Here is a 22,571-nt window from a genome sequence, read left to right as displayed (position 1 = left end):
ATGCATTCAGATGAAGCTCAAGTTAGATATCAGCTACTCTCAGACTATGGTGGTGCCAATTTGGGAGTGGTGGTGATGGTGGGGGGTGGGGGGGATGCCTTTATGGATTTTAGTTTGGATTCAGCAGAAACATGTTGCAAACACAGGTACTGTGTAAAACTTGAAGATTTTCATATCTTGCAAGGCTCGTTCGCAGTTGTTGTTTTATTCCCGTGGATCAGCTTCATTTTGGCAGCAACACAAAGAGGACACACGCACAAACGTGAACCTTTAACTAAACTTAATGACAGAAAAAAAATAAAATAAAATGCATCACAGCATCAACAGAGAACATCCTGTTCCAGTGACAGACGTAAGGAATGAAGAGTATTATTTCTTCCACTGACAGCAGCTGCAGGGGACCGAAAAGCAGCAGAGCAACAACACCGTGCCGTAACTGTCAGCGTCTCAACAGGAAAAACTCGCTCTCTAGTGCAAAATTTCATGCAACAAGTTCACACACGTTCTGTTGTGGTTGCTGAAAAGCTTTTTTTTTTAAATCTTTTTATTTGCATATATATATTTGCATTATATTTCTGTAGACTGTTTGGCCTGACTATTGATGCTTCTGTTATTATCCTGAGTTCACTCCTTTGCTCGGTCTGTCAAAGCATTGTAAACATCTGTTTTTAATGGGGCTATATAATTAAAGTTATCATTATTTTCACAGTTTAAAGGAAGAATGTGCCACTTTTTGTTCCTGTAGATGCCGCCTTGAACACCAGCATGAAACCAAAACAAACTGCTGTTAGGCCACACCTCCGCCATATTGAAGACGCCGCTCTCCTCCAGCGGCACATCTCGAACCTCCCTTCTACTCGCGTTTGCACGAAAGAGTTCAGCGCCAGCAGCGGACAAAAATCGACCTTCGCTCGAGCTGCAATCGCCTGTGGCCTGCATTGTTGTGTTAGCGGGCTAATGTTAGCGCACTTTGGTTAGCTTGTAGCGTCACATTATATGTAAACTGGCACTGAAAGACATGATCTTAAAACGTTAATAAGCATAAGTCAAATAAGCAGCAGGTACTATGTAATTCTTCTTCTCTCTAGTCCTTGACTAAAACAACTTTTGCATGGGGAGGAGTCTGCCGTCCCGTCCATGTAAACATGATGTAAACACGGCTCTGACAACAACACAGCCAGCAGGACTCGAGCTTCTCACTCATTGTAGACAGTCGTGACTCAGAGACACATTTACACAGGATACACTTGATCTCTGCTGTATTTATGTGTAAAATGTTGCACATTCTACCTCTAAAATGTTTTACATTGATGAGACTTGATACAGACTTTACTGTGATGTGTAATAATCATCTTTGTCTAAATGATCCAAACAAGTGAAATGTGTACTTTTTCTAAAAGGAATATTGCACTTCATTTAGTTGTGCAAGTTGGGAAACAGAGCAGACACCATATGACATGTCCTGAGCGATGAAGGCAGTCTGTGTGTGTGTGTGTGTGTGTGTGTGTGTGTGTGTGTGTGTGTGTGTGTGTGTGTGTGTGTGTGTGTGTGTGTGTGTGTGTGTGTGTTTTCAGGTCAGCTAATATTAGCTGTGGCTACTTCATCAGATAAGCATGTACATAAAATGCTTCAGACATTTCTGAACATCCCAAAAAAATTTATTTCCGTAAGGCATCGTTTAACGAGAAAGACAACAACTCTGATGATCCAACACATATTTCCTGGGGATACAGACAACATCTTCTATTTTTTTTTTTTATTGAAAGACTGCTAATGGCAGAAATGACATACTGTACATTTTAAATTTCATTATGATGTAATAAAGGTTGAGGTGTCCACCCTGCAGCGTATCTGTTTTTCTGCACAATATACAAGCAGTCCCCACTGTAGGCCACCATATTTGTTGATTGTACCTACCAGTAAAGTGTCTCTGGGAGAAGAGGTGCTGGATGAAGTGTGTGTCGGCAGAGAAGAGCAGGTCGTGCAGCTTGTCTACGCTCATGCGGACTACGGTGTTGATGTGCACCCGCCCGCTCAGGTCAGAGCAGAAAGACTCCACTTCACCTGAAGGGCAAAAGCAGAAAGAAAAAAAGTTTCATTCTATTTGAATTTCTGGCCTTTTTTTTTTATATCGACACAGTATTGATAGGTAGAGCTCACCATGGTTGAAGTTATGAAAATCTCAGCAGTTTTCAAGACACAGAAAAATGTAAAGTAGATCTTTTCTAGCTTGTGTACTCAGTATAACATTTGCATATGTGTCTGTTTAAGAGCTTCACTTGAATCACTGCGGCCAGGAAACTCATTTTATTGCCAATTTTCTTCAGGTAGGGAAACAGATCACTGCTGAATAGCTGATATCCAAATGAGTGACGGACTACTAAACAGTAAAAATATCCTTTCCTTTCCTTTCCTTCATATCCTTCTCCTGTTAACTGTGGATTATCATTAGTTAATAATCTGACTGTACCAATGAAAGGTGGATCATTTATAGTCCGCAGATATCAGAAGGAAAGAACATAAGCACTCACTGCATCTACTATTAGCCCCTTGATAATAGAATACAATAGGAAATACTTTATTGTCTACTTCTTTAAATTGGCTCATAATGAATCTCAAACTGAATCCTGAAACTGAGTCGTCCATTTTTGAAAACCTCAGTGCCCAGAATAAACCTTGGCTGCAAGTTCAAAAGCATTAAAGTGGTCTGATTAAATGGTAAAGGGACTTGAGCTTGTAAAGCGCTTTTCTAGTCTCCTGACTGCTCAAAGCGCTTTTACACTGCAGGTCACACCTACACATTCTCACACTGAGGCTGCTGTGTGAAGTGACCATCGGTAGTAACTAATCCCATTCATTCACATTAATATGTAACTTTGGGTTAAGTGTCTTGCCCAAGGACACATCGACATGTATCTGCAGGAGCTGGTGATCAAACCCTCGACCTTCTGGTTGAGAGATGACCGACTCCACCAACTGAGCCACAGCCGCCCTGATATCTAGTTTGATCCATTCACAAAGTACAACATAAACATGTAATATTGTATTAAAAAGCTTCTATTGAAGAGGTTTAATTCCAATTGACTTTCTTTTCCATAAAGTGTTAGATTCTCATCTCTGCTGTGATGGTCGGTTCACTCTCACTCTCCGGCATATGCTCATGAAGATGGTAGAAGACGTCTTGTCAAAATTTGTGAAATGTATTAACAATATATTGAAATTAGTGTCCAGTATATCAGGTATCTTACCAGTGGAAGCTAACCTGCTCTCAAAAGTAAGTAAGTAAGTTTATTTATATAGCACAAGAACAGACCTCACAAAGTGCTTCACAATAAAGAAAAAGTGAGTTCCTGGGTGAAATTGAGTTGGCTAGGATGGCTGCTTTTGAACAGCTAATATCCCAAATTAAAGATTACACTAAAGGTTTTCAGATCTATTTGGGGTCCCTCCCCGGAAATGATTTGTAGAGATGATCATAATGATATTTGATGTTTAGGCCCTTTCTGTACATCATGTACACACATGATGTACAGATGCACATGCGCTTAGTGGATGATTATGAGATACAGTATATCTTTGTATATCTATAAACACATTCAAAAGCGTAATCATAAAAGAACAAGACTCACTCTCTTCTTGCGTGTCAGAGGAGTTGCTGGGGTCTGTGGGCAGTTCCTCATCGTTGGTGATGTCCAATGACGAGAGGTTTCCCAGACTGGTGGTTGGAGGGGGCAGCATGTGATTTGCCGACTCAGACAGGCTGTCCCCACCCTCTTCCAGATTCTGATACAGTGGGGAGGAAAAAAAAAGCACACGAGAGGATCCTTAGCCAGAGGGTTGTAGGAAAATCAGCCCATTGTCATATGACTGGATAGGAAAAAGAGGCTTCAGCTGAGCTGACCTCATGTTGACATGGCCTGAGCAGACATACCACTGCAGCCGTGCAATTAATCTGAAACTGACATGCAGTCAAACACAGCACTCCTTTTATTTACTTTAGCTTAGCTGGTGCTTGATCCGACTCTATCGAGATCAAGACTGCGGGGGGAACGACCACAGCAGCTGTTTTTGAGCAGAAACTGATTGGACATGGACTTAAGCAGAACGACTGCACAGTGTTTGAAATCCTTACATAAATACATCCCTAAATTCTCTTCTAGTGTTTATTTTTAATTCGATGACACATTTAATCTAATTTTATTCCGTTTTTCTGGATTTTATCTGGAGTCTACAGACGGGGTCAGATTTGTGTCAATGCTTTACTAAGTCAGAAATCTTCTACTAAGGTCACATCAGTCGTGTTTACATTTCAGTTATCACTTCTACCGCCTTTATTAGTGGATTTATTAGCTGGTTTTCAAATGATTTGTTTATCAAATACAAGAGGAACGACATGTCGACGGGCACGTTTATTTTCTTACTATTACACAAAGAGTTACCCAGATCAGTGGAACTGTGATGCTCTGTATGAAGATTCATATTCAACCTTTGCTCATAACATGTCGACATAATGAGAATCAGATTAAAACATTGCGCACATAAAGCAGATTTTAGGTTAAAACACAACACAGATGAAGGGTTACGTTTGCTGCCATGATTCACAGAGGTCCACTGTATCAAAACATGACAGCGAGTGTATGACACACAAATAGCTGACAGAACACACACACACAAGATTCAGTTCAGATGTTAAACACCATCCAACACTATATAGTACTTATAAAAACTCTATTGGTGGTAAAATACTGAATACACGATCTGTTTACTCGTCTGATGTTCATTGGTTGCTCTTGAGGTGGCTCACTGGTTTAGTTGTATTGTAGTAAAATAATTAGTCACAGAATATAAACGAATCTCTGCTCATTGATCTCAGCTTTGTTTCAGTTCGTTGACATGGTGTCAACTCTTATTAAGAGAGGGGAAGCCTGTTGAAGCTCCACAGAGCAGTATGTGGAATCTGCCATGAAGCGAATGCTAACTAGTTAGCTGTCCAAAGATATCAGACAGATGGATAACAATTGCAGGAGCAGGAGCAGATGAATCCTTGAGTAGACTACACTTCTCTGTCTGTTAGATAGATTTGATACCAACAGCACAAACCTGCGCAGGGAATCCTGCTCAAATAGTAAAAGATTTAACTCTTTCAAGGTGGCAAATATTTCATTATTATAGCTCAACTGTCCTGCAAATGAAGTAATAACAAAACTGATCTCTAATGCGAAAAGGAAAAGATATACAGTAATACTCAGACTTTCTATTTCAGTGTTGAATGTCAGAGTACATGTGGATGTCAAAAAGAAAACTCACAAATGAGGCAGCAGCAGACACCGGAGCGGAGGCAGAGGCGTTCGTTGGAGTGGTCGATGGCAGAGAGCTTTGGGAGCTGGGCGGACTGGGTTCAAGCGGTTCGGAGCTGAGCCTGCGCCCCGATGAGGAAGGCACCTCTATGGGCAGACAGGAAGTGGATGAAGGGGGAGAGGAGCCCCCTAGGTTCGAAGATGAAGGAGAGATGGTCGGAGCACAGGGCACCAGGGGAAGGGGAGAGCTGCCCGTGGAAGGAACCGACACCGAGCTCAGGTCTAGAAGATCAGTGACCGACACAGACTCGTCTCCTGGCCTGTGGAAGAGAGAGAGAGAGAGAGAGAGAGAGAGAGAGACGCAGTGTGAGCGAGGCGACGATACATACAAAGAAAGTCATACTGCGAGAGACACACACAGAGGAAGGGTTTGTTGGAGAACATTGGGACAGCCGTAGAAAATCTTTAACTGATTAAGACGCAATGAGACGTTAAGCACCCCTAGTTCGGTTTGGTCTGCAAAAAAGCACATGTCTAAACAACCCGTCTTAGCAATGATCCACATGTTTTGTAATGAAAGAGCAAACTAACCCCTCAAGCTGTGTGTATGTCACTTGGTCTGGTGATATCACCAGACTAACCGACTTAAATACATAACCTGAGAACCTGACTTGGATTGTTTTTACTTCATTCTCTCATTAAGCAAGTAGTTAAAAAAATACTGCTCAAGTAAAGAAGTTAACAAGACCTTTACTGATGCAGAGAACTAAAGTCAATAATACTTGAAAAATAATCATATTAATCAACATAAAGAGCATTGTCAGGCGGTTACTGACACAAACTTTGCTGACTAAAGTTCCTTTTTGAATATAAATAAAAAAAACAGAAGGGAAATTGAAATTTTCCCTGGAGCAAACTTCCCTCTCACACACTCTCTTAAAGCCTGTTAAGTGAGTCAACATTCCTTCATGTAAACATTGACAACCTAAGACTGTAAAATGTAACGCCACGAATAAGCACGTTTTCAGACTCACAGTAGGCCGTTCATGTGTTCGGCGGTGGGAGAGACGTAGTCGTCGTCTTCACTGGTGAGGCCCAGCTCAGTGCCGTAACACTGGTGCACGATGTGCCAGAGCTCTTTGGGGGACAGGGACTGCAAAATAAACACAAAACTCATACATTCAGATACTGCCATATTCGATCACACAGCAGCAATACATAACAGTGTGTCTGTTTTGAGTGAGTGTCGGCTGCTTGATTTCAGTGAACATTGCACTTATCAATCGATCATTTCAGCAAATACGTCTCAAAGTAACTCTTCTGATTCTAATGTTTTTATGACGTTCTGAGCGTATCGCATGGTCTTTTTTTCACATGCACAAAAATTCCTGAAAATGTCCCCAAATCTTTGGGGTGAGTTTCATGTATGAATGCAAAAAAATTTTCATCTCAACTGTATATGTTTTATACCCTGCAAACTTCATAGAAGAATTTCTGCATGAAGAAGGGGTGAGACCAAGTGCACAGGCATGGATGATGACATTTATCATCACGTGACCAGTGCAACCTTTGTTCATGTAATGAAGCTGCTTCATACTCTTTTCTGCTTTCCAGTAAGTTCTTCTCCACTCGTTCATACATCTAATTACACGTAGCATTGGTGTAAAAACCAAAAACTGTCATTATAGTGTCAGACTCTGAAAAGGCGTAATGACGGTGGAAAACGAAGCGACACATTCATATTAATGCCGCAGCAGCATAATACTGGTGTACCTTCACAGTGTGTTACAGCGTTCCTGAAGCGCAACAGAGCGCTGCATGTAAACACAGCGGGAGCTCAACATACACACACAGTCAGTCATATACACACACAGTGCTGCTCTCCCCTGCTGGCTCCGCTGATCCTCGCCCTATGATTCATCTCGCTCTGTTTCTGTGTTTAAATTGAAAGCCATTGTGCCTCCGCATCCGAGCTTTCCAGATAAATGTCTATATTCAAACTCTGCAAAATAACAGGGATTTAAATTGTTCTCCGAGGCCTGTGTTTGTGGCCGTCTTCCGCTTCCTGACACCGTTTTCTATTCTAAGACGGTAACCACTAGTTGTGTCACACAAGCACGAGCTGCCAGAAGGGTGGGCGAGCGAGCAGGCCGTACCTTATCCAACAGCGCGTTCTGCCACAGCCGGAATATCATCATGAAGCTGCGATCCCTCGCTCCGAAAGACGTGAAGAAGTGCTGAGAGGGAGAATATCAGGAAGGAAGGAAGGAGAGAGAAATGTGATTTGATGGATGGTTTCCCTCTGTTGGGATGTTTGCTTTGTCACACTCAGTGGAGATAAAGTTGAGTCAGCTCATTTCATGCTGCTTCACTTGCAAAAATTGACAATTTGAAGTAAACAGTATCAAAAGCAAACAGTTTGCACGCTCTTGAATCAGCGTTTTAACCGTAAAGGGCAGAGAATGTGTCAGTGGAGTACAGGAACATGCTGCTGCAACAACACATTGAAATTCCAAGTCTTAGGTTCTGGGAAAAGTGTTCACGAGTGTCTAAAATTATTCCTGCTCGAGTCTGACCTTCTCATTGTCAGTGCTGATCTGGATGGCGTTTGGTATGAGCTTGGCGGTCTTCTCCTTGGTCATAGAGGTCACGTCTTTCAGCAGGATAGTGATCTGAATAGAAAAGGGAGTGTTAGTTAAGTGTATGCTGCAGTGTATTCATCTCTGTGCGACACTCTTATCTCACCAAGGGCCTGAGCGTATCTATATTGATCTGCAAACAGGTATATTAAATGGACTCCTTATCAGGTGGGGCATGAACCCGGTGACAACAGGCACGTGCTCGTGTTTACACAGTGTGTGCATGACTTACAGTGGTTTCCCAGCGGAAGATGTTACTGTAGAAACAAAGCCAGTTCTCTGAGAGATAGAGACGGCCCTGAAGCAGTATGTCCTTCTGCAGAGCACAAGAGTAGTCTGAGAAAAGAAACGGGGAAAGAAGAGACATTAATCGACCCTTCTCAAGTAGAGGCACTTCCTTCTCTTTGTGCTCCAGGGACAATTAAACAAGCAGCAAGCCATCAGTCAATAATCTTGTCCTTTTATACATAGCAAGATATGCTGTGTGCTAGGCTGTGGAGTCAAAGTATGCTCGTCCATGTCCAAAGGTGTTGCTGGCAGATCTGTAAAACTGACACTTGAATCCCTGGCAAAAGGCATCGCTGGTTCTGTAGCTGGGTGCCAACATTTGTAGATTTCTTTTTTGTGGACATCCAGACTTCCTAAACCTTCTTTTTACCCCCTACCCCGCCCTCCCATTTGTCTCCCGCTGTGATGTACATGTGTGAGCAACCAGATCAGCAGGATTTCCTGGGCATTCCTCCAGATATTCTCTAGAAATATTCAAGAGTGCATATATGAAAGTAACTAATGGCCTCACCCTAGATTTGTTCTCCTAAGTGCAACTAGGCGATTTTTGCATTAACTGGTCATTTGTTGGTCTGACCCTGACTTTAGGGTCCATATTCCTCCCTAACCCATGAATCTTGCTTTTTGCCAGTCATGTTACAGCAAGCAGTATTCATAAAACATGCAAGAGGTGAGTTTCCATTAAGTATGTAATGCAGAGAAATCCTCATACCAGTATGATTTTGAAACATAACTCACCCACTATAAGTCGCTCTGAATCAGGAAGTTTCTTAAAGAGTTTGCGAAAGTCCTCGTTCCGTTGTTTGTATGTAGGACTGAGAACCTGAGGGCGAGGAGCGGACAGAAAAAAAGGAGAGTGTTGTCAATTTTCTTCACAACAGTTGGTAGCCTCGGGCTGGACTGGGACACCCAACAAAGTGTTTATCTAAAGGATGCTTAGCATTTAAAAACGTCAACAAGTCCTTCAGCCCAAAGTAAACAAACATCAGGAAAGGATCCTGGAGTTAAACCGTCCAATATGAGGCTGTTGGTGTACTTACATTGTACCAGCTCTGCATTTTCTGTAAAGAAAAGAAAAGCCTTTATATTAGTGAACAGCTCAAATGTCCTGTGACAATAACAAGTTACTGTACTGAGTGCTTTTCACAGTTATGGAAAACATTTCAGTCTATATGGTTTTGAAAACAAGCAACTCTTTTATTTTAAAAAGTGCATGTTTGTTCACAGTCTCCTAGCCTGAGCCTGATTTATGTAACATTGAGGTTTTGCAGTTTCAGTTGTATCACAACTATCAGCACTTCTCCATTTTAACAAGGCAGGTGGCACGGATCAGCAGTGATGAAAAGTCAACAGGATAACAAGCTGTTAGTTTCACAACAAAGAGCCTGAAATTATACGATGTGAAAGCTTAAACTGCGCCCTCAGGCACACAGAAACGGGGACACCGTCTGAGTGAGCCGACACGCTTACTTTCTACAGCCTGTTAACAGAAACAGTCAGCATTGTATCTGCTATAATGGTGCAGTTAAAAGGCAACATAAACGCAGAATACATCTATCAAGATATCTAGTATGGATGAGAAGTAAAGGGATGTAATCCATTTTTTTTCCTACCATAACTTTTTTTTTGATGTGTGAGATTTGTTTGAATCTAAAATGCAGTGTTAAGTGCATCTGGATTATAGTTCTGCATATTCTATCTTTGGTACTTTTCTTGGCTGCTTTTCTCTATTTGCGTTTGTTTAGTTTTCACTTCTCAGATCCTTTTCAGCGTGAGAAACTCCCTTCTTTTGTGACCTTTATTGGTCCAGCTTTATTTTTTCTAAGTACCGTAAATTAAGAGCCATGAAAAATCTGAGCAAGTACTCCTTTATGTGAACACGTCCTTTGTCAAACAAAGCTGATTCTGATTAGAAAGTCTTCAGGGAAATTATGCATGCCTTTTATTAGGACAAACCAGAAGACTGTAGAGTAAACAGTCTTGGTATTTTAACATGTTTGATTTAGTCGTGTCACTGCTCATAGGAATCACCTCAAAGCAAACACGAAGCATACAGGCAGTTATACTGTATCTCAAACAGAAACACTAGTTATGAGTTGATGCCTTAGCGTTTCCTCTCCAGGTCTGGGTAAACATGACATGAACCTACCCGTCTACCTCTCAGCTGAAGTCATTTTACCATCTACAACATATCTCTTAGATTAGTGGATTATCTCTCTTACCTTGGCATTGCGGCTGAAGTGGCGAGAAGCAAGTGGGTAGGCAGATGTGAGGGAGGAGGCAGATGGTATGGAGGGCAGGGGGCTATCTGAGCCTCCTCCCCCTCCTCCTCCTCCTCCTCCTCCTCCCACTCCGCCACCAGCGCTCTTCTCTCCTCCTCCCTCGCCCTCACTCGCCCTGCCGCCTCCAAGGACCCTCCGCCGCAGGGAGGGAGAGCTGCCGGGGGTGCTGCGTGGAGAGTTACTGGCCGTGCTGGAGACAAAAAGAAAGGAGGAGACAGAGAAAGATTTAGCTCAGGGGGGGAAACAGAGGGAGCCCTTTTGAATTTTTGATCTGTAAATGCCTTTAATGTCATGCTATGAAGAAAGGCTGTAGGCATTTCCTATTTGATAGTAGCATGCCATTTCACCCAGCCTGCAGAAGAGAAAGGCCGCGTGAGGCCAGTGTTATCAGCTGAACTTATTTTAACTTGTGCAGCAGCCAGACAGTGAGGGTATTTAAAGCTGTTCAGTAATGGGTCTTAAATGTGAGATGTGCGACTCTAATCCGTTACACTTTCTGTTAAATTCACCTCATATCTCTTCATGGTCTGATAGCTCTGTCCACACTATGTCTGTACAAAGCCCTGACCCAGACGGAGACCCGCAGAAGTTAGCTAAGGACAGCCAGCTCACTTTAAGGTTCTCAAAGATATGCTGCTGTTGTCGGGGCTTTGCTCAAAAAATCAATACGTCAATATAGCATCATGTGCTCCTTGCAAATACATGAATCAATACGGCTGCAAAGCTCTGATGACAGGTTTGAAAGACAATTGACCCATGGTGCAGTTCACAATAACACCTTAGCCATAGCTCTGGGGTTCAAATATTTCCATGTATTAGGATCTCTAAGGACCTAAATTGATGCCTCTGACTTACGCCTCTGCTGCAGCTGTTGTAGTGGATTCTGTGTAGGACATGGTCATTACCCAAAATCAATGTATATCACCGTATGTATCGTACCGTGGGGTTGTGGGAAATATCCAGCCCTAGTTGTTGTGATATAAGCCTGAGTAGCAGGTACGTTGTGAGAAACGACTTAGCTAATGTTAGTTTGATTACTTACAGTGGAAATGTCCGCTCTGACCTTACATAGTGGTATTTGTCTGTACAGCGTTTATAAAGGGTTATTTTTTTTAGCCGCAAACTTTCTTCAGAATCGCACATCCCACTTATAAAAAGGAGTCCAATCATAAAGTATATCAGTAAAACACTTTCCTTCGGAACAAAACGCTTCCTTTGCAGAGAAGAACCAAAGTGCTGAAAGTTAACACCTTAAACTAGATTTTCTTTTTGCACATTGAAATAAAGGCATCGACATATATAGCCTATTTAAAGACTTCAAAGCATCATTCCACAGACACAGTAGATTAATAATGCTGCAGTTTTCATGACCTTGAATAACAACTTATTCACGGCTCAAACAATCAGCCAGTTGGCAGATATTTGTAATCACTAACAACTTAATGAAAAATAAGTTTCAAGACATTTAATAACGATAGCCACTAACTACAGTCCATGTAATTTAAAACACATAATTTAAAATATTTCCAACATGTTCCTGTAGCCTGTCCTGTCCTCATCATCGTCATTCTGTTGTCAAATCATTTACATCTAATGTACATCTCACTGATCCATGAGCATGTCTGGACATTCACACCACAACACATTTTCCATGATTACACGCCTCATGTTTCTTTACATAAAAACATGCAGTATTCACCACCCAAAACATATAAAGTAGGGCTGGGAATCTTTGGGTGTCTCACTATGAATCGATCTAAAATCTCAGAGGATAAGAATCTTGATTTTTCAAACATTTTTTTCCCCACCTCTATTATAAAGTCCCCCTCCTCTGTCTTTCAACAAACACAGCTCTAAATCTTTGTCCATTTAATTATCCTGCGCAGACACAATGAGTCAGACGTCTCTGCCAAAGTGCTGCTTTAACTTAACTTGATGAAACTGCTCGCTCAATCAACAGCAAGTTGCAGCCGCTCCCTTTGAGCGGCAGCTGATCATTTCATCAGCAAAGGCAGATTTCAGCTGCAGGGTATACTACGCCTTACATACAAACATTTTCTATCAACAGCAGCCTTCATACTATCAGTCCCTACATGATGATGACTTCTGTTACCACCTCCCCTCCTTATGTGGGTGAATTCACCCCTACAGTTTTCCCTAAGGTTTAAATCTAGTTCATTTGTCTTTCAAAATAGCTCTGAGTTTTATTTATCCATCTAAAGTGGAGTTTGCATCGGCCCGAGGGCCACAAGGTAAAATGTGTGAAAAAACAGTGTTATAATAAAGGACTATTGTGTGCAGCAGAGACGTTTTGGCAAACATATTACATTTACATAAAATGACTTTTTTAAATATATATATATATATATATATAGACCCAATCCAATGTCACTTGGCCAGGTGTAGGACTTTTTTTTTTTTTTAGGCAAGCAAATGTTGTAATGTAAAAATAACCATCCCAACTCAAATCCCAAAGCCTGTCAAAATAATCGTACATCCCTATGGTCAATTTCTCTTGTAAAATTGACGGACTGTGTGCTTTTCAGTTGTGTTAATTATTTAATTAAATAGCTGTCTTAATTACACATTCTCAACTCACATATCTGTAAGTTATTTTGGGGTGATTTTGCCTTATTTTGATATGACAGCTGAAGAGAGACAGGAAATGTTTGGAGCAGAGAGTGAGAGATGACATGCAGTAAAGGAACCGAGGTCGGATTCAAACTATGTCGCAGCGATAAGGACTATAACCTCTGTACATTGGACGAGCAACATAACTGCTAGGCTAGATGTGTATGCAAGTTGTCTTTGGTCTGTTTTGTATGTTTTTATTCTTCTCACAGTGTTGGTCAGATTTGAATGTTGACCTTTGTTAAGCCAAGTTAAGTCAATTATACGTACAAAGCCCCCCGAATAAAGACAGCAGTGATCCCAGTGCACACAATACCTTATTCTTACCGAGAGACCACCACACAAAGCAACAAGGAAAAACAAAATTAACAGGCAGAAACCTTAAGATGAGCGACAGAGAGTGGGAGGCCATGTACCATAAATAAAGAGGAAAGAGAGCACAAAGAAACCTCTTGGACCATTTAACTTGTTGCCGTCGTCTGGGACAGCAGGTGGAGACAGAAAGTGACATAATCATCTCGGCTATCCGGGAAAATGCTCTGTGAAAAACGGGGGGGGGGGGGGGGGTCTACAAATGGGTTTTTTTAGGAAAACAAACCCTGCAACATTTAAGTTTTCTGTAACAAGGGTCAATAATAAAACAAGTAGCACCAGGCTATCTTTAAGTAAAAGTGCATGTGGGCAGCCGGTGTTGTAAACAGGCTCGTTGCACGGCAAGGATCATGAGTGATGTGAATCTGTGTCAGTATGTTGTTTACAAACCGGGGCTTAATCCGCCAGAAGCTGATGTTCTACCTGATGTGTTTGTGGATGATTCTGACAAACATTTGCTGTTCAGATTTGTTATTTGTGTCTTTTAATGCCTGGTGATGTATTTTTTGTATTTTGAATGTTTGGCTGCTCTTTGTTTGTGTGAAACTCTGTTAATTGTGCTGCTGCCTGTCTTGGCCAGGACACTCTTGAAAAAAAAGAGATTTTTTTTTTTTTTTTATCTCAATGAGTTTGCTTTCCTGGTTAAATAAAAGGTTAAATAAAATAAAATGAAATGAAAAGAAGCACAGATGTAAAAAGCTAACCGGCCTCACTGATAAGCTCTTGAATACGACCCACCTCTGGTTATCTCTGTGTTGTTGTTTTAATTCTAACCCTGAGTGTGTCCTCTCTCTCTCTCTCTCTAACAAACCTATCGGCTAACAGACAGCTAGCACATCGGCTAACCAAAACAATTCAACCAGCAAGCTCCTTCACAGCACCAGCAAACACACAAGGACAGAGGCAAAGTCAAACGTGAGATGTCAGGGGGAATTAGACTATCTATTTTAAGCTATGATACACTCGATTTTACAAGGATGGGGGCAGCTGTGGTCAGTGAAACAGGATGTAGAAAGGTGTGGAGAGAGAGAGAGAGAGAGAGGGGGGGGGGGGCTTTCAGTTCAGAGGTTCAGACAGACACTGCGACCGACTGAACACAGACAGGATGAACATAAACAAACAGCTAGCCATCACGGCTGATATCAGACTGGGGCTTTGCACACCTGCACCTTTTACATAAACTGTCCCACGTCCCAACCCGCGTTATCAGCGGGATTCACAGGCTGTGACTCATTTGACCACACCAAAAAAACTCCGCGCACGGTGCATCAGGACCAAAGGCAGATCCCAGCAAATCATCGCGCTACTCATCACACCGGAGATAAGACTTTCATTATGTCACTTACTCGAACATGTCATGAGGCGTTTGCAATCCAGCTGATGTCCAGAAAATTACAAACGCCCTCGCCGTAGCCTCAATGTGGCACCGTTGTCCCCGTGCATGCAAGTGTGGAGTGTGAAGCTAAAATAGCAAGCCAGACGCTACAAACAGGGGGTGTATGCTCCGCCGTTTTCCTCCGCTCAGCCTCGGGGTAGAAATGCGCCCATCGTCCACCGTCCCGCGGTCGGATGTTAGTTTCCCATCGTGGTCGACGCCCCCTGCACCTCACAGCCAGGTACCGGACGGACCGCTGCTCCCTATGCCGCTTGCAGGACCCGTGAACGGGCTGCAGTCTCTGCGTCCATCCGTAATCCCCTTTGCAACCAGGGAGGAGGGAGGAGGGAGGAGGGAGGGGGAGGAGGGGAGGAGGGGAGGAGGGGGAGGAGGCTCCATGTGTTGAGTGAGGCCTTGCTATTTTTATTTTTTTTAATTTTTTTTTACAGTAAGGTGGTGCTGAACTGGGAGATAATGATAAGGCCGTTAAGGAGGGGACTTAACTGAGGGGTTTTTATCTGAATCCACAGGAATCAGTACCTTACAGAATGTAGGTCGAAAGAACATTTACCAACACCGTTATATTTGTGATAAATGCTTTTTTCCCTACATGTAAAATACTGACTCTTTAAAGTCTTCTGTCAGCTCTTCAAATCGTTCCTCAAAAGCAGGTTCAGCACTGAATCTTATTGCCGCTATACTCCTTGTTATTGTTGCATCGGTGACAAGTTGGAGACTCAATTGGCAATGACAATAAAGCTGTTCTAGCTGTCCCCCCCCAAGTCATTGATGGGATTTGTGCCATTTCCAACCACACTATGCAACACAACAGGAACTACTTCAAATCAGGGATAGCATAGGTAAATCATCAGTATGTTAATACTTGCTTTATGTAATGTGTGGATTTTTGTTTGTTTTCTTAGTCCTATCGGTGACAGCAAATGAAACGCTTTGGATTATCGACTGCTCGTTTTACAGATCACATTATTAATCAAGCTAATAATGAGCAGAAGAATTTTACAGCCACACATATCTGTGGATAAACACTAGTCAACATTTCCCCTGCTTCTTCCCATGAATGTTAACACTTGTCTAATGTTTTTCCTGCATAAATTCACCGCTTATTTGCTTTAAAAACAATTCTTTTATACTCGTGGTTTTATCTTATTTGTTATATCCCTTCTCTTTCTGTAAAGTACACGTTTCTTCTTTTATATATATATATTTTTTTCACATTGTTTTTTCAATATGAATGACCACAAACTAAATGTTTAAGTACAGCAGCACCCAATGCGTTGAAAAAAAGGGAGACCCAGCAAACCACCTGGCCCAAGTCCAGAGCCCACGCAATCCCTTAACCCTCAATCTCTCTGTCCATCCCTCTGGATTAGAGTCCACATCATAATCCACGCTGGGCTGAGCCAGGCCCACATCTCCACCATTCTGTCTCCCTCTGTGTAATCTGCTTTTCTGAGGTTCACCAATGGCCAGTTATAGTGTCAGAGCTTCATTGGCCGGGTGCTTGGGCATTGAGGAAGGTGCAAGTAAAGAGACGGAGTGCAGCCGAGAAGAACAACTGAGTAAAGTATACAGGAAGTGAGTACATAAGATGTTAATGTGCTACTCTTCTGCCTTTTCCTTCCTGCATTCAAAACACCTCGGAGCAAGAGAAATGTGAAGGGAGAGTCTGTGAGAGCGCAGATCGATGTCTTTGTGTTGTTTACAAGACAAACACACATACTTTAAAGTCTAAACGTCACCTAATGCGAAACAAACTTGATGAATATGAAAGCAGTGTACAAATACAACTGTCCTGAGTCAGTGACCAGGAACAGAGAAACCTGGTCTGGAAACTCTCAAGAATGTCAGACTATCAAAGTGAATGCACACGATGTGAAACAGGAAAAACACAAAGCCGCACTTTGATATGGTGAGACAGACAGAGGTATAATCAATTGCAAGCAGACACAGTGCTGCTCAATTGACTTTGCACAACATCCTTCCTTCGTTGAAAGTTAGAATTGATCTCTGAAAAAAACTTAAGTCAGCCATGATATGTGTACTGTACAACTTTAGTTCATTAGTGTGGACTGACAGCCTCTGACTGATAAAAAAAAAATGTCAGCATCAAGCTTTACCGATATCTTAAAATGAGAACACATCATTCTGCTTAATTCTAAAGTTTAATATTCATTTGTTGTTGTTTTTCATCACCATTTCTGAAACGAGTTCACGTGAAAAATGAGCAGAACAAGGTCTCTGTGTAAGCTGGAGTTAACCTTTCAGCAGGGTTGCAGGAAATGCTGCTTGTGCAAAGTAAGCGAAAGCAGCCTCATAAACTGTTTCCATCTCTTTTCGAGGCAGAGGCAAATAGTGCAGCCAACTAATGAGCATCTAAAAGCCTTGAAGAATCCATCAGATGGAGTTATGCCTTTATTGACCAGTGATTTGCATGGGAAACGAGAAATATTAACACAGTAGATCATTTACAGTTCCCAGGAAACAGTGAGTGATTTTTGGTTTGCCATGATTTGTGTTTGAAGACAGAGAAGTCCAGAGAGACTTTCAGCGGTTATTGATCGACCAGTTTAGTAGAAAATGGTGCTATTGGTGAGAACAATAACACAAACACAGAGATAACCTAAAACTGCAAGCTAGTATTTAGGCCCTGTGTCATGGTGGAGGGCCCTAAATATTTGATAAAGCGTTTCTTTCTGGAAGAATAATCAACAGCAAGGGCAGGATGACTCATGAACATTTTCTTTACAGGATTAATGATACAAAACAAAATGCCTCTTTTCTGCCGTGGTTGGCCAGATTTTGTTATGAATGTGAGTACCAGAAAGAGACTAATCTGACTTAAAATCAGACCTCTATTCTGATATCAAGAGAACTCAACTTTATATCTTGTTAAAAAAAAAACTAAATGCCAGTGCTAGCTCTCCGCTTAGCAATTGGTATCAAGTATTGTTAATCTGAAGCTTGGCCCCACAAGCAGATTTGTGTTTTCTTCCTCAGGTGCAGATGTATATTTATCAAATAGTATCAAGAGTCCCCAAATAAAAGGCTTCAGCCTCCCAAAGCTGAAACACCGGATTACAAGACGGATCAGAAAATCACAGCCAGGTTTTAATAGACATTGGTTTTTGTCTTTGAGACACATCTCCTGAGCGAAGTGCCCACTGGACACTCATTCACAATCAATTTGCAGAGCAACAGTCTGTCGGAGTGACGTTTGATTTCCTTGATGCATGTTCAGTTTACGCTGCAGCATATAGGCAGACTTTAAAACACCTCTAAGACCACCACCATAACATTTGATACAACCTATGTTTAATGACACTCTGGAGATGTTAAAATTGGTTTATACATTGCCCTAAAACCAACATAATGAACTTGTCCCAAGTTATTCAGCGAATGTATATCAACTGTGTCAAGCTGTGCAAACACTACAAGGTGGAATAGAAATGTATTTAGGATAATGAATGCCTTTGTATTATGGTTGTTTATTTTATGACTTATCAGAATAATTGTTTGCATAAACAAAGTCACTGGTTTGCTGTTGCCTTGCTTTGAAAAACGTAATCTGTGAGGATTTTTCAAGCATTGTTTAAACATATATCCTCCACTTGTTTTTTGAGCGTTTTCATTGTAAAAGGCAGCACTGAAACTCTACTTACAAAAGGTGATAAATGAGATCTGCACAGGTTTCCCTGTCATTTCATTAAACGGTATATCTGGGTTAATAAAATGATGTATGAATGAATGAGACAAGGGCACAGCTGTTCATATGGAGCACAGGGAGAATCACCGTCAGCTTGCCCTCTGTAGCCCACTGCAGTGCTGCTCAGACCCTCCTCTGATTGGACCCTCATGACATCATCAGACTGAGAGTGTGCTCTCATTGGCTGATTGTGATGTCATGCTTTAGGGTAAGGATAAATGGTGCACAAACCCCGCCTCTAGCTCCCTGTGACTGACCCAGCTCTGTTTTCCTTGCTGTCACTACATCGGTCTCACTTTGTTTACAGTTTACATAACCTTGCTGCTTCGCTTATTTACGAGAGAGCATTTTTCCCACAAGCTAATCTTCTAAACTATTAATATAGTGCAGGTCTAATATCAATGTTTTTGTTGTTGTTGAAAGCACCGTTAGCAAGGACATCTTGCTCCATCACATACATTATACAGGCCTGCTTTTTTACCTGACGTCACCAAGCACCATTAATCAACTTAATCAGGATTTTAACCTTGTAATCTGTCCTCACTAGTTTTAGCCATCAGCTAATTATCTCCAGCCTGTTCAGAAATAGCTTACCACCTGCACCAGTTTCTGAAGAGGCAACTAAGCTTAAATCTGTCAGATGTAAGGCCTTTTAACTTTCGACCATCATGCGCAAATGAGAGGCTACATAGTCCTGTCAATTGTTGCAGGCAAATATCTGGTCTCAGAAGGCCTGAACGCAAACTGAGGTTTTACTGAGCTATAAGCGTAAAATACCCATGAGACAAGCACACATGGTGCTGCTGATGTGGACGGTCTTTTCTAAGCAAATGTACCGTGTAAGATAAGTGAGGCTGTTTGCAATGAGAAATCTGTCGGTTGAATGAATGAAGGAAGGAAGCACAAGCTGCACCTTCTTTCATTATTTCTTTCCTTCTGCTTTTTTTTTTTTTTTTTCATCTCTGGCTGGTTATTTGGGATGAATCCAGCAAACTAACCTGCAGCTGTCCCAGTCAGAGTCTCTGCTCAGCAGGCTCCTGAGAGACCAGCGGGAGCGCCGGCTTGGAGAGGGACTACGAGACCAGGAGCGAGATGGTGGCAGGAGGAGGTCCAGGGAAGGGCTGTCCTGACCTTGCTCTTCCCCCTCTGTTTGACCCGCCGCAGAGGGGGAGGGCGAGAGGCTCCGATGTCTTATTGTGCCCGTCTCTGTAGTCTCCTCTATTACAATTTTTTTACCCCATTGTCGTTTAGGGGAGCAGCCTTGCTCTTCCTCGTTCCTTTTTTTGGTTCGGGTCCTACTGCGGTGGAATCGACCATGGCGGCTGGAGCGTGCCACTCTGGGGCTGGGTGAGCGAGACCAGGACTCTGTATCCGAGGATGGCGGCAGGACGGTCAGCGTTGGGATGGAGACAAGCTGTGACAAGGTGACACTTTCTGGTCCCACAGGAGAGGACATAGTCATCATCAGAGATTAAGGCTCTTAATTTTCTCCTCCAGTGAAGGCGAGGACACCAGAAAAGGCGTGTTGCATTTTCAGAGCTAAGGCTGTACCATGACTGTCCAATATGTTCCAGTCACGCGTCTGATATTTTTAGAGAAACAGGTTCAGCACAAGTCTTGGCCAACTCATTCAAGTGTTGCTTAACACTTAACTGATCATAAAGAAAAACGAATGATACTCTGAACTTCAAGAAATATCTTCACACCAGAGAAATAATTTCTTCATGAAGTGGTGAAATTGCAGAAGAGTTTACAAGTTAACAGTATAGTTAAAAGGATGCAGCAAGGAGTCACATTCCAGATAATTTCACAGGCTTTTGTGTCCCTCGGGCAATCCATTTCCAGTTGTCCACTCAGCATATGTTGACTGAAAGTGAATGAAGTGCTCTATCATGTGAATCACCCCCTCCTCCTCTTCAGCCCCTTACACTGTCCGGTGTCACGCTCTGTCTTCAGTACTCCTCCGCTCTCCTCCTTTTGGCAGACTTCAAGCGTGCATTTACATGATCAGGATCATCTTTTCAAGAGATGAAGTCTCACACAGAGACAGATCTTTGCCTGGAAGTAGCTTCCTGAGAAGTGAGAAGAGCAAAAACTTTTGCATGGAAAAAAAAAAGTGGCCTGCACCTAAACGTGTTTCCAGGGATATGACTGATTCAATTCCCAAGTACAACACAGATTATTTACTAGGACTATTTCTGACTGGTTTTGTATGCTATGCTGGGAATATGAGGTATCATGTAACCATGGTGATGACCTGGTATCAAATACTGTTCCTGTAAGAAGGCCAATCAGTAGATTTTAGTGATGGTGGGGTACTTTCTGTTATTTTAGTTCATTTTAATAGCAATATTGAATTTTTTTTCTCCCTTCAAGTTACTCAGAAATAGCCAAAACTTAGCGAAACAGGGGCCGATTGACACAAACCAATATGTGTGTATGAGTTGACAGAATCAGAGACATTTCATCCCTCTGTGTTGTCAAGCGGTCCCAAACAAATACCAGAACTGTTGCTTCCCAAAAGTGAAACAAAAAGAATCAACACCCAATCTCACATGGGCATACATAACACCCATTGAGAATAAATGGTTCACTCAGCCAATAACCAGGTCTAATTCCAACTAGAGGCTATCAAGGTCATATTTACACGAAAACACACTGCAGATGTGTCCTCCAACAGGGAAGGCTTGTATGTGTGTCACTCCATTGTTTGCCTTCAAAGCAGGCACTTCCAAGGCAAGGGCCCGAGCACGTCTGACAGTATTTGCTGTGATCTGTTTGAACAAGAACAATCTTGGCACAGACTTGTTTGTCCACAGTAATCCACCATAATCCCCGTGCAGCCTTCACTCTTTGGTCCACACACGCCTGATCTGTTTCCCACCCCCCCCCCCCCCCCCCATCATAAAACATAGGACATCTCAAAAACTTTACGAAACAGGAGTTCACACCGAAGTGGGGAAATAACATCGACACAAACAAGCAAGTTTCTGCAAGTGTCCATGAACAGATGATCCTCTGTACCATACCCAAACCCAACATCGCCAACCACACTGAACATGTTGATTTAGTGTGCAGTGTAACACCCTATAGGGCAGGAAGGTAAACAGACTGAAATCTGACGACTCTTTGCAGCTTGGCACTCGGATGGACTGAAGTTGTAAACCCCCTACCTCCCATTTGATGAATTTCCTCCGTTTCTGCTATCCTGCTCGGCCTCGAAAACCAGCCGAGCGACGGTGCGGGGGGTGATGTTAAAATCCACTTTTTCACAGGAACACATCAACATTACTAGCAGTGCGAAAGAAGCATCTGCCGGCTGCAGCTATCAGTTAGCTTTAGGCTAGCTAACCCCCGACCTGTGGAGGCCGACAGCTCACAACAAAAAAAAAAAAAACGACTAGCAGCCTTTAATTTCCAGTACAGAAAGTCCTACGCCGACGTCTCCCATTTCCACTTTGAGATCACACCAGTATAAAACACAGAGTTGAAACTAAATGTACAGCTTTATCACCAAATTATCTGAGCCTTAGTGGCGCACTAACTTGTCTTCAGAGTAACAGACAACACGGTTTATTGTCGAAAAGTCAGTCAGTCGGGCGCTTAACTTACGTACGAGGGGGGTCACGAAACGTCTTATCCAAAATAAATGCTTACCCTCGTGTGTATTTTGTTGTTGTAAAGCATACATCTACGAACACTTTGTTAACACAATTCGCGTTACTTGATATAAAAAGTGCATCATAGAAGCAAATAAACGCAGCAGATAGCAACATAAACGCGAACCCCCCTCTGACAAACTTTGTGGTACAGCCCAGGGATATAACTGTTCAGGGGATGTGGCGATAGAAGACGACGAGTGTTTACATTGTTCGTCGTAAGCTCATTGAAAATCTGCGTTAACCTTCATCACGTAGCCTATTATCTTTCTATTAGTTAGAAACAAATACAACAAAAAAAACG

The 22,571-nt window shown here is 42.2% G+C and overlaps 1 protein-coding gene across 3 annotated transcripts in view; it reads right to left on the bottom strand.

Annotated features, from left to right (window-relative positions):
- The window catches only part of gramd1a (GRAM domain containing 1A), a 35,922-nt gene extending 13,732 nt beyond the window's left edge, over nt 1–22,190 (bottom strand). The window contains exons 1-11 of one of the 3 annotated variants that reach the window (XM_061050031.1): nt 21,782–22,190; nt 10,447–10,696; nt 9,265–9,285; nt 8,963–9,047; nt 8,169–8,272; nt 7,874–7,969; nt 7,454–7,534; nt 6,332–6,450; nt 5,308–5,617; nt 3,630–3,783; nt 1,918–2,064 (exon numbers count right to left, since the gene is read on the bottom strand). In XM_061050031.1, the coding sequence (XP_060906014.1) occupies nt 1,918–2,064; nt 3,630–3,783; nt 5,308–5,617; nt 6,332–6,450; nt 7,454–7,534; nt 7,874–7,969; nt 8,169–8,272; nt 8,963–9,047; nt 9,265–9,285; nt 10,447–10,696; nt 21,782–21,897 (1,483 nt within the window). In that variant the 5' untranslated portion in view covers nt 21,898–22,190. Of the gene's footprint in view, nt 1–1,917; nt 2,065–3,629; nt 3,784–5,307; nt 5,618–6,331; nt 6,451–7,453; nt 7,535–7,873; nt 7,970–8,168; nt 8,273–8,962; nt 9,048–9,264; nt 9,286–10,446; nt 10,697–14,855; nt 14,938–19,606; nt 20,502–21,781 lie in introns of those variants that run through there. The other 2 variants (XM_061050030.1, XM_061050032.1) reach the window with 2 other exon arrangements.
- Between the last annotated feature and the right edge of the window lie 381 nt (nt 22,191–22,571).

Source organism: Labrus mixtus, chromosome 11, assembly GCF_963584025.1.
Source record: "Labrus mixtus chromosome 11, fLabMix1.1, whole genome shotgun sequence".
NCBI classification, from domain to species: Eukaryota; Metazoa; Chordata; class Actinopteri; order Labriformes; family Labridae; genus Labrus; species Labrus mixtus.
This window is presented reverse-complemented; position numbering and strand designations above follow the sequence as displayed.